At 42.7% G+C, this 14,657-nt stretch overlaps 1 protein-coding gene across 2 annotated transcripts in view; it reads right to left on the reverse strand.

The window, feature by feature from the left end:
- Nucleotides 1-9,386: 9,386 nt before the first annotated feature.
- SLC6A20 (solute carrier family 6 member 20) overlaps nt 9,387-14,657 on the reverse strand; it is a 52,318-nt gene continuing 47,047 nt past the window's right edge. For both annotated transcript variants that reach the window (XM_027872520.1, XM_027872522.1), the window contains 2 exons: nt 13,957-14,122; nt 9,387-9,721 (listed from right to left, as the gene is read on the reverse strand). In XM_027872520.1, coding sequence (XP_027728321.1) covers nt 9,572-9,721; nt 13,957-14,122 — 316 coding nt within the window. In that variant the 3' untranslated portion in view covers nt 9,387-9,571. The remainder of the gene's footprint in view (nt 9,722-13,956; nt 14,123-14,657) is intronic.

Below are 14,657 nucleotides of genomic sequence, written 5' to 3' on the forward strand. Positions count from 1 at the left end.
ATCGTGCTAACTCTTTGGAAGCTGTGTTGACATTTCATGTGACTTAACGGCAATGTTCCCACTCAGCTCTATGTGACAGAATGAGTTTGGTGCACAGCTTCTAAGTAACAGGAGGAACAGGGTCAGACCTCCTATCTGGAGGGCCCTCAGCTTCCTCCTTCTCTACTCATTTCTTCCCTCAGTAATAATCTCTCTACTTTCAAGAAGCCTCTGTCCTGCCAACCCCTTTATCTATCAAAATAGACGTCAGATATCAGTCACTTATACCCATTGGTTGTCTGATTTATTTTCTAGAGTGAATGAGTCTTAGTGTGTTACCTCAGCCAAGCCCCTGCCTTTTAAAAAGCCTCATCACTGACGTGTCAAATGAAAAGTGGTACTGCCTTGTTAATTCTCAGGCCTCAACCACAAGGAAGAGGAGAAAATCACAGCATACAGAACAGTCACTCCAAAGACAGATCTGATTTCACTTTGTCATCGTGGGGGCTTGCTGGATCAGAAGAGACACATTCTTTTAATATCTCCCATCAGCTGGCTTCCTCTTCCTCAGGAAGAACTGGACTTGTGCCCTGACTTCTTGTAGGACCTGAACCCTACTTTAGCCTGCATCTGTTCCCCAAGATCCTATGCTGCCAGAAAACAAATTGGGCCTTGTCCCCTCCAGCTGCCCCTTCCTCTTGCCTAAGACTCCCAGATTCGTGTTTTATAGGTTTCCAGCTTATTTGATATTTTAGTTAGTATTTTATAAACAAAATCCTAGAATGCAATCCTGTAGGATTTCTGCCTCATAACCAAGTTTATGAATGAAAAAACATACTAAGTACTTACTACAAGCCAGGTACTGTTCTAAACACTGGGGATGCAAATATAAAAAGAGAGTCCCTGCCTTCATGGAGCTCATATTCCAGTAAGGGGAGACAATACATATGGGGGAGTCCTTGCCAAGGGAGGGTTGTGATCTGGATAGTCAGGGATTGACATGCCCTTTTCAAAGATCGTGGTAGATTTGATTGTAGTTCTTCGAGTGAAAGATGTGTATGATGGGGAGGAGGGGGCAGGGTGGAGATAATAAGCAGTCCTGGGCAGTGTTTGCCGGGGTGAAACATGGCCCCAAGGTCAGATCAGAGTTGAAATCCAGTGGCTTAGCTCCTGGGCATGATCCTTCATGGAGGATTTGAACAGAGCATGGCTGTGGAGAATGACCAAGGGGTGGAATGTCAGACCTTTTCCTCCATTAGAAAAACTGTTGTGTTTTGTTTCATTGAACATCATAGAGCAGGATTTAATTTACACACGCATATACATATATACGTACACATACACATACATACATATTGTATGTTCTATTAGAATGAGCAGTAAGTTTGATTCAGTCAATAGATGAATAAAATTTGTTATAAAATTAGTAGTTAAGCTTTGGGCACAGTTTTCCATTGTCTTTATATTTTCCCCACCTGGGATATTTCTTTTGCCCTTTTGGTCATCCAAATGAGAATGGCTTAAATAATGAATTCTCCGGTATATGTGTTTAAATAATATCCCAGGTTAACAGATCCAGATGCTTTATTAGCTCTCAGCAGCTCAGGTACACATTTTCAGTCTTGCTTTCCCATTTAGTGTTCCACCTATAGGAGGTTACAAGAAATGGGTGAAATGGCATTCAGAGCTGTCATTAAGTTTTATTTCATGTCCTCATTCCTCCAGTGAAGTATTTTGGATCTCAGCACCATATGGAGGTGATCCAGGTTATGCCAGTGGTGTGTGAGCTCTGATAGGCCTATCAACCTAGAAAGACTCTTTTCTGGTCATCTTAGTAGCTTCCTAACCCAATTTGGAGAGGTTCACCACCAGAAGGTTGGCTGCCAGGTGTGGAATTGTTTGGGTCACAGCATCTCAGGAACAGTGCCTCTAAGACATGGAGGAGGGGTCAACCTGTCTTGCTTAAGAGAGTGCCCACAGCCATGAAAGTAGAGAAAATACTTTTGAAGTAAGAACCTCATTATCCATATTATTGAGTTTATCTAAAAGATCAGTCAAGAAGAGATGGTGGGGCGGGGACAGAAAAAGGAAAGGATACAAAAGAAAAATGTGAGAAGTGAAAAGATGAGTTAAATTTAGTTTTTACAAAGGATTAATTAACCAGCATTTATTAAGAGCCCATAGTTAGGAACCATGCATCGTGCTAGGTCCAGGTGATAAAGACAAAAGGAACTAGTCTCTGCTCCCTAGGAATTTCGGGGAGTGGGAGAGACAGGATATGTGTAGGTAAGTAGAAGTGAGGTAATTTGTGGGTGGGGATCTAGAAGTCTGACATCACAAAAGGCTTCTTTTAGAAGGCGGTGTTGGAGAGTGTTGTTCAATGACTTGTGACTCCTTTTGGGGTTTTCTTGGCAAAGATACTGGAATGGTTTGCCATTTCCTTCTCCAGCTCATTTTACAGATGAGGAAACTGAGGCAAACAGAATTAAGTGACTTGCCCAGAGCCACACAAGTGGCTGAGGAAGTGTCTGAGGCCAGATTTGAACTGAGGAAGATGAGGCTTCCTGACTCCAAGCCCAGAGCTTAGCTTCCCAGGTGTTGGAGATTAGTTCTGAAGAAAAGGTCTTCTGAGAGGTGAAGTTGAAGGAGCACATCCCAAGGATGGGGAACAGCCTGTGCAAAGGTATAGAAATGGGAGATAAAGTCTCGTGTAAGGAGCATCAGTCAGGAAGGCCAATCTGGCCTGGCAGCAGAGGGAGTAATGTACATAAGAAGGTTGGAAAGATAGGTTGTGGTCAGGCTGTGAAGGCTTTTAAAAGGCAAACCAAGGTCTTTATATTTGATCCTGATGATTGGAAACCATTGAGTTTATTGAATAGGAGAGTGAAACAATCAGATCTTCACTTTAACAAAGTCACTTTGGCCCACTGTATAGAGGATGGATCAGAGTGAAGGCAGGCCAGGGCACAAAACCCGGCTAGGAGACCTATTCCATTATTGCAGGTGAGAGGCAGTGAAAGGCTGGCCTGCCATGGTGGCCAGCCAAGCTGAGAGGAGGATCAGTGAAAGTGGTGTGGGGTGACAAGATCTATTGATTAATTGGACGCGGGGATGGAGGCAGCCGAGAGAGGAGTTCAGACAACGCCAGTGTCATGAAGCCGAGTCATTGGAAGGATAGCCTTGACAGAAATGAGAGGTTTGGAAGAATAGTGGAGTTTTCACTGGACTCATAATTAGGTTTAAATGCCAAATCTGACCTATGGGTTATAGTAAGTAACAATAATAATACCTAGCATTTATATAGCACCTACTATGTGCTGAGTACTATACAAAGTGCTTTAAAAATATTACTTCATTAGATCTCACAAAAATCCTGGGCAATAGGTGCTATTGTCATCGCCATTTTACAGTTGAGGAGATTGAGGCAAACAGGTATAACTGTGGTCCAAACCAGCAATGGACTTACATGAACCAAACTCATATAATCTAATATAACAAACACTGCCTACTAGGTAGGAGACACTGTTTAGGTGCTGGGAGTACAAAGACAAAATGAGAATTAGTTTCCAGCCTTTCTGCTGTTTCTATTCTGTTGGGGGGACACCAAGTATACATGTGATCTTATGGGAGGGAGCACTAACATGGCATCAGGGAAGGTTTCCAGTAGGAGATGAGCTGAACCTTAGAGGAAGCTGGGGATTCTAGGAGGTAGGGGTAAGGAAGGAGTGTATTCCAGGCATGAGGGGACAGGAATCCTGATTTCAAAGAATGGTAAGTTAGGAAATAGTGTGGTTCATTGGCTGGAGCATTGACTGGAGTCTGGGGTTTGGATTCAGAACCTACCTCTGATATCTACTATATGACTTGGGCAAACTGCACAACTTCCCTGGACCTCAGTTTCCTCATCTGTAAAATGGACCACACAGCCTCTGAGATCCTTCTGAGCTATTTCTCTTTTATCCTAAAAGTGAACTAGCTTGGTTGTTAGACCCATTTAGTGAAGGTTATGATGTTAATATTTTGCATAATAAAAGTTCATAGAATAATCTAGCCAATGTGAAATGTCAAAAAGTAGACAGGCGCCATATCATTAAGGGCTTTAAAGTATATATCTTGGAGGTGTCTCAAAAATTGTATCTGGGGCAGCTAGGTGGTGCAAAGGATAGAGCACTGGCCCAGGAGTCAGGAAGACCCAAGTTCAAATCCAGCCTGAGACACTTGACACTTACTAGGTGTGTGACCCTGGGCAAGTCACTTAATCCCAATTGCCTCGCAAAATAAATTAAAAAAAAAAAATACATCCTTTGGCTCTTGCCCTGACCCAAAGTTTCACCTGGGAATGTCTGAATTTGGCTGCTTTTTAGCTCCCTCCTGGCAGTTTTCACTTTCATCCTGCAAGTAACCAAGCCACAAAGACATCTGAATTTCAGCAATCCTATTACATGGCAGATAAAAAGCTGGAAAGGAAATGGTTGTATGTAGTGCTGCTTCCACCCCCCCATATACTCCTTTTGTTCCCCAAGACATGGGAAATGGGTTGTGGGTCTAAGATCAAAGTGTCCCATCTGCCCCATAGTGCCTTACACATCCTAATAGGGGCTTACTGTGTTTGTTGAATTAAATTTCCATCTAAAGTAGGAAAAATAACAAATCTGATTTCTCTCATGAAGTGTCTTGTAAAAAAAAATGGCTTATAATTTAACACATGCTTGCTGTTATGTTTCTTTAAACTAGCTCTGAAACAAGTTTGTTGAAGGCACACTTAAAACCATTATTGTTTCAAGTGACTCCCATCCATTAAAAAAAAAAAATAGTGACTTATGTAGGTTCTAAGGATCAGTCTTCTGGTCCTCAGAAAGTTGTGTAAATTCAGAATATACCGTCTCCTATCTAAAATCTGGCAAGGTTAAACTAGAATTTCTGCACCCTCCATCTTTTCCACCCCAAGTTTTATTCATGCCCTTAATACTCTGACCCCTAGGCAGTCATTTTCAGATACAGAAAGTGGTTTTGTCCAGTGTAATTACAGAGACAGACAAATGTTGAGATTAAGTCTGGTGATGTCTCACAAGAATGCAATCAGCAGATGTCAGGTATTTCAAAACATTCATATAGGATTTATTTACAATGTCAGTTGCTAATAAACACAAATTTAGGAAACGTCTAGGTAAGGTTTCTTAGAATTAAGTTGAAAGACAGGTTGTCCGCTATGTCTGAGAAGCCAGTACTGTCTGCCTCAGACTTAGGTTAGAATGTGCTTGGGGTGATAATATTCAGCACAGTTAAACACAGAACAGCTTAAGCAATTTACAAAGCATTTTCACATACATTATCTCATGTGTTCCTCACGACATCCCTGTGAAGTAAACACTGTAAATAGTATTAATTATCCCCATTTTATGGAGGAGAAAGCAGACTTTGAAAAGTTAAGTGACTTGCCTAAGGTCATACAACTAGTACGAGGCAGCTCATGAGTCTATGACCAGCCAGTGCTGGCATCTTCTTTCCTTCCTATGTTATCAGGCAAACACCTTTGTCTTTTAGTGACAGAAATGACTCCAGTTACCTTGACCGTGGCCACCTTTGTGTGGTGTGGAAGAGGATAGATATCAGGTACCTTCTACGTAAGTGTTAGGAAGGCCTGAGAATTCTTTGTTTAGTGTTGCTGTAATCTCATTCTTTTAAAGCTGTTACAAATGGCTAAAATGAAATGGCTGAATTGAAACCATTTTTATGGAGGAGTTTTTATCTAGAATTTATAGGGGGAAAGTCCAGGATTTGGCATCAAAAAGACCTGAGTTCAAATCCTAACTCTTCTATTGCCTCCCTTGGGCAAGTGACAACCTCTCTGTGTCTAGGTTAGGCTCGGTGACATCTAAGGTCTTTCACGCTTCATGATCTATCCATAATATTCCAAATTCTGAGCAATGTCGAACTTCCAGAATTTCAAATTCCAGCCGTCATTGGTGGTCCTCAGCCAATTCTATTCAAAGCACCTAGGCAGGTAGCATAAAGATTAACTCACAACTGTCTGGTTTTTGCTGGGCTTGTCCGGCATAGAGCTTTCCCCGATGCCTGGCCCCATCACTTCCTCTCGCCAGAGTGCCTCCGCCACTTATGGGCACTACCCCAATGCTGTCCAGTTTGGCCAAGGGAGCTATTGACTCAAGCCTAATATCAGAGAAGGAAGGGGTAGACAAAGTAGATGAAGAGAGTGAAGAGAGAGAGGAAATTGTGGTATCCAGAAGAGGAAGACCATGATGATGTGGTCTGTATTGAGATTGCCTGAGGGATTAAACACAACAACAACAACAAACAAAGCACACTTACAGGACTTTAGATGATGCATTTGACCCTCACAACAACGCTTTGAGGTAAGTGCTATTATTCCCATTTTACAGATGAGGGAACTGAGGCTAAGAGACTTGCCCAGGGTCACACAACTGGTAAGTTTTGGACTCAAGATTCAAACCCCCAATCTTCCCAACACCACCTCCAGCACTACCCAAGGCTTGTTCTCTAGGAATGTTTAGTTTAGAGACAAGAAACTTAGAGGGTTCATGATAATTGTCTTCAAGCTCTTGAAGGGTTATTGTGAAGAAGACTTACACTGCTCAGCCCCAGAAAGCCAAACTAGGAGCAATGGGTCTATGATAATTACAAAGAAATGTAAAAACTTCCTAATAATTAGTGCTCATGGTCTTTTCCAGGAGTTTCTGGTCACTAGAGAGCTTTGACCATCTAAGCACGTTACAGTGTGGATTCTTATTCAACAATGGATGGGAATTCAGATTGGCCCCTGACATCTCTTTCAACTTTGAAGACTGTGTGAAGGGAGAGAAGAGGTTGGGAGGAGGGAAGACGGAGATAGGGGAAGACAGAAAGAAAAACTGTCAATCAAGTACTAAAACTGATTCTCATTATTCTAGAACTTCAGAGTAGGAAAGCATTCTAAAGAGAATCTCATTGAACTCGCCCTTTTCTAGCCGAGAGATCCAAGGGCCAGAACGGACCCCTCAGCTAATAAGCCGTTTCCTGACTCTTCTCCCATCATATCGCACTCTCTCTTTTCTTGGCTGGGGAACTCTGCAGGCAATTCCTAGAGGAGAATGTTGGAGGGCAGTGCTCATTTAGATGTTGAAGTTTTGATGTGATTTATAAACAAAACACCATTTTCATTTAAAGTCTAAGTTTGTGTCCAGTCCTTGATAACAGCTGATAGAAGGGACAGACCCTGGTTTCAGGATGAGTGGGATCGCCTAAGACAAGGCGAATTGCAGAATGTGTGGATGAGTGGGAAAGACTTCAGTGGATCCAGGAACAAACCTTGCTGTCATGTTCAAAGCCATCCACCACTGCACCCAAAATGGAAAACGTTTTGATGCTTGAAGTGACAGCATGAGGAAAGATCAGTGGAAGGCCCAAAGGAGGGAAAGTCTGGCACAAGAAAGCTTTGGTTCATGCATTTTTAAAGGCACATGTGCTTTTTCTGTACCACCAGGAGTGCTGATGAGGTAAGCATTCAAAGAACAGAAAGCCAGTTAGCTCTCAATCACAGAAAGACCAAGACTCGAATCTCTAATGCCTCTACTTGCTCCAGAGGAAAATCCCCTGTGAGAAGAAAAATAGACACCAGCAAAAGACACCCAGGACCTAGTTTCTGATCCTGGCTTTAAATGCCCTCCACAAACTGGCTTCAGCCTCCCGTGTGGGGTTTATCTCACCTTCTTCCCCTTCAAATCGCTTATGCTGCCACCAAACTGGCCCACTCACTGCTCCTCACACACTTTGCAATTTCCAGTGCTTGTGCCTTTATTTGCTCATGCAGTTTCCTATGCCTGGAATGCCTTCCCTTCCATCCCTCATCCTCTCATCCTTCAAGGTCCACCTGAAATCCTCCATGAAATTTTTCCTGATTCCTTCACCCTCAAATGGAACTCTCTTTCCTCTGAGCTCTTATGGTGCCTCTCGTGTTCTGAGACCACTCTATTTTTTCTTGTATATATTTGTGCCTATCTTATCTCTCCTACCTGAGTTTAAGCCCCTTGATGCCGGGCATCATGACTTGTTCCTATTTGGATACCCCTTACTACCTGTGCACATCGTAGGTGCTCAGCAAGTGTTTGTTGAATGAATGTTGAGTAAGTTTCTCAAGAAGCTGTCATGTGGACTTTGGTCTCTCCCAAAGTTTCAACATCCTAAACAAAATCTACCCATAGAAACCCTTTCTAAATTCTATGGTCCTAATTCTATGATCTTTCCTAGTTCATCACAATAAAAATGGAGCAGAAATGATGATGATAAGAATTTTAGCAGGTGCTCAATAAATACTTGGTTTAATAATTGGTTTGTACTACATCATGTTAGATAGGCCACATGGCTGTCTTGTTTATTTGTATTAAAGAACATTCTGTGCCACATGACTAACAACTTCCTCGGATGCCTCATTAGGATATGGGGGCAACCTTGGGTTCTATGCCACATCCCCCCAACTAGTTAAGGATGGCTTACATCTCTAACGAGTTGTTAGAGATAGGGAAGCACTCTTTCTAGGAAGGGAGCAGAAACAATTCTCTCACCTCTTCTCCAAAAAAGGCTGTGGATTGAACTAAAAGAATCTGTATTAAGATGCTCCTAATGGACACTCAGATGGCTACCTTCTTGCTTTGTGTTCCATCTGACCTTGCTGTTGGCACCATATTGGTAAATTCAGAAGGGCAAATCCTCAAAAAGTCATCCATGGTATAACACAGAGAGAGCCAAACTCAAAGTCATGAAGACCTAGGTTTAAATCCCACCTTTGACACATACTGGCCATGTGACCATAGGCGTCACCTAACTTGTCACTGCTCTAGATCTCTAAAAATTATAAGTTGCAGAGATGCCAACCTGCATTGGTAGGGGGAATTTCTTTACCTGGCAGTTCCTTATATCATTGAAATAGTTTCAGTCTTCATCTTAAATCTTCAAAAGAAATACTTGAAGGGGAATAAGGATGCTATATTACAAAATGGAAACTGCCCATTTGTTTGTATTCTAAAAGCTTTTGTCTCTGGGACATCTGTACTTCTCTCGACTACTCTTAAACATGCTAACTTGACCAAAGAGCCAGGGTTCCCCTAACACACTTTCCCTCTAGGGCTGTGCCTTTTTCCCCTGTAAGAGAAAAATGAAAACTTGAATTCAACCAGATCCTATATAAACAGACACCAGAGGAGAGTGACTATACTTTGCCACAAATGACAAGAAAGTCACTTCAAATCTCTTCTCTTCACAGAGCCGGTTCTCCTTTATAAGCTTTTGCTAACAAATCAGTCCTAAGGAACCTTGCCAGGAAGGGCAAATGAGAGGAAGTCGTCATGAGTGGTTTGTGGGTTTTCTTGAATGGTTGTCCTTTGGCCATACGGTCCTATTTCCCCCTTAAAGGCCCTAAAAGCTGAGACACTTTCTCCAGAGTACTACTGGCATGTTTAAAAAATAAAAAGGCATCCCAAGAAAGTAAATCTATAAATATGAACTATGCAGAAACGGACGTCTGAGTACACAAGTTCTTTCAACTACTCCAAAGAGACACCTTTGGGGGTCCTGCTTCTCATGCTATAGTAGATGTGTTTCCCCTTTTCCTTCTGTTCATGATGAAGGTTCCCAGAGCCACCAGGGGGATGCACATGGTGGAAGCAGCCACAAGAAGGCCAATCAATGCCAGGGCAAAACCAGGATAATCTTTGGTTACCAGGTGACCCTGAAAGCAAGAAATAAAATGTGACCAGGAAGCAATGTAGGGAGGAGAGAAAACACTACCACCCTTCCCCTACCTTGAATGACTTGGAGTGGACCTTGGCAACTGATGTCTTACCGTGCTGAGAGACCATGGGGAATCTGGTGACTGAGATCTGAGGATTTCTGCTCAGAGCTCCAGTGAGAAGCATTGAGGGGCAGGATACGGTGAGAAAAGTGCTGAGTTTGGGTTAAATCCTGAGGGCAGTCCCTAGGGCTGCCGCCTAGCTGTGCATCTTTGTGATTTAACTGTGTCTGCAGTGATTTAACCACCTGATCCCACTGTAGAATAATGGAGATTGGCCCCTAAGGTCTTTCCTAGCTTTAAAATGAGCAGAATCAACAAGCATTTATGAAATGTCTACTGGGTGCTTGGCACTGCTGGGGAAACACGGACAAAAATGAAACAACTTCTACCCTCAGGGAGCTTACATTCTATGGGGAGGGAGCAACAATATGTACATAAATAAGTATATAGACAATAAATGCAAAGTAAAAAAATTTGGAGGGAGATTGTTAGGAGCTGAAGTGAAGAAAGAAAGGCTTTTTGTAGAAGGTGTCGCTTGATGGGGCAGCTAGGTGGCGCAGTGGATAGATCACCGGCCCTAGAGTCAGGAGGACGTGAGTTCAAATGTGACCTCAGACACATGATACTTACTAGCTGTGTGACCCTGGGCGAGTCACTTAACCCCAATTGCCTCAACGAAAGAAAAAAAAAGTGTCGCTTGAGCCGAGTTCTGAAAGAAGCAAAGGATTCTGAGAGGACAAGATGTAGTTTGTACTTTGCAGGCATGGGACATAGCAGTGCAAAGACTCAGAGATGGGTCATAAAGTGTTCTGTGTTAGTAACAGCAAGAATGAATAGGTGGGGAGGGGGGCAGCTAGGTGGCACAGTAGTTAGAGCTCTGTCCTTGGAGTCAAAGGACCTGAGTTCAAATCTGGCCTCAGACTCATGACACTAGCTGTGCTACGTCACTTAACCCTGATTACCTTACCAAAAAAAAAAAAGCAAAAAAGAATGGGTGGGTATAATATGTTTTAAAATTTAAAAGACAGAGGGCAAATTGTGGAGAGATTTGAAAAACTAGTCTTAGGGCAGCTTTAAGTTTTCAGTTAATCCTTCATCTTGATCCTAGAGGTCTCAGGAAGCCACTAGAGTTTACTGAGTAGGGTTGTAACATGTTCAGACTAGCACTTCAGGAAAATCACCTTGGCTGATGTGTGGAGAATGAATGGGAGAGAGAAAAGATTGGAGACAGGGAGACTATTTAGGAAACTATTACAATAAAGTATCCAAGTGAGAGGAGGTGAGGGCTTGAATTAGGTTGGTAGCTATGTGAGGAGAAAGAAGGAAACAGGATACGAGGGATTTTGTAGAGAGAGAAATGAGAAGATGAGTTAATTGATTGGATAGTTGGGGAGAAGAATAACGCCAATGTTGTGAATTTGAGTAACTAAAAAGATGGTGCTGCCTGAAACAGAAATGGGGAGGACCAGAAGGAAGGTGGTTTGGGGGATAAAGATAATGACCTCAGATTTGAATGTGTGGAGTTTGAGGTGCTTATGGGATGCCAGATTGGAATGTCAAAGAGACAGTCGGAGACGAATGGCTGCATCCCAGGAGAGAGACGAGGGCTTAATCTATAGATCTGGGAATCATCTGTCTAGAGATAATAATTGAACTCTAGGGAACTGGTGGATATACCGAGTAAGAAGGTGTTGAGGGAGAACAGAATATGTCCCAGGACAGAGCTTTGGGGTACAGCCACAGTTAGGGGGCATGATATAATGACCCAACACAAGAGATTGAGAAGTAACAGTCAGACAACTAAGAGAGATCAGTGACACAAAAATCCGAAAGGAGAGAAAACGTGTGCAATAAGCACCTACTATGTGCCCGGCACTGTGCAAAGTGCTTTACAAATATCTCATTTGGTCCTCCAAATCACCTTGAGAGGTAGGTGCTATTATTATCCTCATTTTACACTTGAGGAAATTGAGGCAGGCGGAAGTTAAGTGATTTGCCCAGGGTCACCCAGCTAGTAAGTGTCTGATGCTGGATTTGAACTGAGGTCTTCCTGATTCCCAGCCCAGCGCTCCACCACATAGCTGCTTCCTTGCAAATGTTATCTCCTTTGAGGAGAGATAGATATGATTTAGAAATGTGAGCACTTTCTCAAGAGCACATATAATAAAATATCGAACAAAAGTGTGAGGGAGCAGAGACAAGGGATCCTTGGATGGAGCTGATCTTTCATATTTTCCTAGCAGAGCAAACCAGAATCTTGGTTGCCTGAAGTCGTTGCTCTGGAGGGAGAGGGTACCTCATAGGATCATTCATCCGGAAGCAGAAGGGACCTTAGAAGCTCTCTAATCCACCCCTTCTCCTTTGCCATGTTAGGAAATAGAAGTTCAACAAGACCAAGTGATTTGCTCAGTGTCAGTCAGGAATCAGTAGGTAAAGTAAGGATTGACCCTAGGTCCTTGGACTCCAGGACTCCTTCCACTATAACCATAATGCCTTTCCTTGGCATCATGATGGTTGACTGGTGTACCTTGTCCCACAATTTAGTCATGAGCAGCATCCAATTTGTGAATCCCTTCCAGGGTTGGGCAGACAGACCCATTCTCATTGGACCCCTTGATGTGCAGTTGGTTTGAAAAATTCTTGCTGAAATCCAAACCAGTCAGTAGGTGGCAGCACCATGCTAAGAAGCTCACCTTCCTCTCAAAGAGACAGTCAGGCTTGGAAAGACATTTATTTATTTATTTAAAAAAATTTTTAGAAATATATTTTATTTACCCCAACCCCCCACCCTGGCCAATTATGTATTAAAACGATTTTTTAAACATTTGTGATCTTTTTTAAGTTTTGAGTTCCAAATTCTATCCCCTCTTTCCCCTCTCCCTCTTGAGATGATAAGCAGTCAGATATAGCTTATACATGTATAATCACGTAAAACATTTTAGACTCTGTGTGTGTGTGTGTGTGTGTGTGTGTGTGTATGTCCATGATTAATTGCAGCCTTCTAGGGGTGGGAGGAAGGGGGGAAAGGAACAAAGTAAAAAGTGCACAGCAGAGAACAAAAGAAAACTTAGAAGGATGCAATGAAAAGATGGGCAGCTCTCAACACTAAGCGTGGTATTTATTACATAGGCTTTCTTGAAATGGAAATTTATTTCTATATATTTTGAATCCTCTCTACTGTGTACATGACATATCTTTTTCTTTTCTTATTTTGTATTTAAGTTTATAATGTTTCTTTTTCTTTTCTTGTGTATTTAAGTTTTAGAAAAATTTTAAAATTTTTAAAAAATTTTTTGGAAAGGCATTTAGAGAGACTTTAAGGCTCAAGGCTTTTACTCTGAAGACAGAAAGGCTATACAGACAGTTCTCCCTTTATATAAATTCATATTGCACAAATTCAACTTCATATAAAAAATTCTAAAAGAAATCTGCATTCCAAAAAACCCGCTATGTTACCTTGGCAGTACAGTATTGTTCTCTCTTTCTCTCTCCACTCCTGCCCCTTGGCTCAGCGCTCCATAGGTGCATGGCCCCCTTCCTTTTTCTCTCTCTCCCTTCTCTATATCAGGAGGCAAATTCCCATTACCAGCATAGAGGTCAATGGAATTATCCACTTATGTAAAGTAAGAACTGTCTATGTTTTGGTGAAGTTAATTCAAAGGCCTTATGCCCCAAGAGAAAAGGCTGTTTTTATCAGTTCTGTGAAAAAAAAAAATGACTCAAATGTCCTAGTAACTGAGTAAGAGGAATGAAGCCCCCTGGGTTAAAGGTTAAAGGTCACAGATTTAAAACTGAAAGGAACTCTTGGAGGTTGGTTAGCCCAGCCATTCATTTTCCAGATGAGAAAACAGACCCAAAGGGGTGAAGTTAACTTGTCTCAGGTTATATGGGTATTAAGGGGCAAAGACTCCAAATCCAGCCTTCTTGCCACTGTGTTATGTTGCTACCATAAAACTGCAATGACAAGAGACCACAGTAATGCCAAAGGACACAACACTGTAATACCCAGCAGGCATTTCGCTGCAGTGAGAAGACGGATGAATTGGGGGACCAAGGCTCTCATGTATTACCTGCCTGCGTGTGACCTTGGGTGGGTCCCTGACTTCTCCAGGACTCAGTGGGCCTGGGGGGCTAATTCATGGCCTGGACCCACTTAGGAAGGGGGGAATTACCTGTGTTGCATCCCAGGCTTGGTACGTCAGGGTTCCTGCGAGGATATAGTCCACCAGGTAAAAAATAAGTAGGCTGATGATTAGCAAGGGACTTACAAAAGCCCACATGATTTTCCAATACCAGCTTAGCTTGCACCCAGTCATGACTTGAAGGTCGTTTTCAAATCTATTAAAAAACACAGAATGAGAATAAGGGGTAGGGAAGAGATGAGGTCCAAACCATCCCAGCTAAGGGAAGGGAGAAGAGGCTCAGATAGCCCAGTGGACAATCCAGAATCTGGATTGGAAGACACCACCAAGTGTTTAATTTGTATTTGTGTCTCACACACATATTCAAGGATCCACGCCCAAGTTGGCTCACTTATCCGCTCGTAGGTCCAGCTCTGGTGTCCCTTCCTCGTTTGGCATGGGCAGGGTGGGCTGGGGCAGGGGAGGGGCTGCACCCAAGATGCGGCTTGGCATTAACAACCCAAATAACCAATGAAGAGAATCATCTGCTTGGGGATATTCAGGAGGAATGTGCCTAGTGACAAAGATGAATTCTGAATGGGGGTCTCTGGGGGGAGCTCAGGCGGCTTGGAGAGAGAACCATGGCACTTCTTAGTGACTCAAGGCCTCATTAGCCGATTGGCAGATGGCTCCGACCTTAGCTCTTTCTTCTCCCTGGTGGGGACGTACCTCAGCCGTGTCACTGCTCATAA

The sequence above is a fragment of the Vombatus ursinus genome, unplaced genomic scaffold (assembly GCF_900497805.2).
Source record: "Vombatus ursinus unplaced genomic scaffold, bare-nosed wombat genome assembly UNPS02014799.1, whole genome shotgun sequence".
NCBI classification, from domain to species: Eukaryota; Metazoa; Chordata; class Mammalia; order Diprotodontia; family Vombatidae; genus Vombatus; species Vombatus ursinus.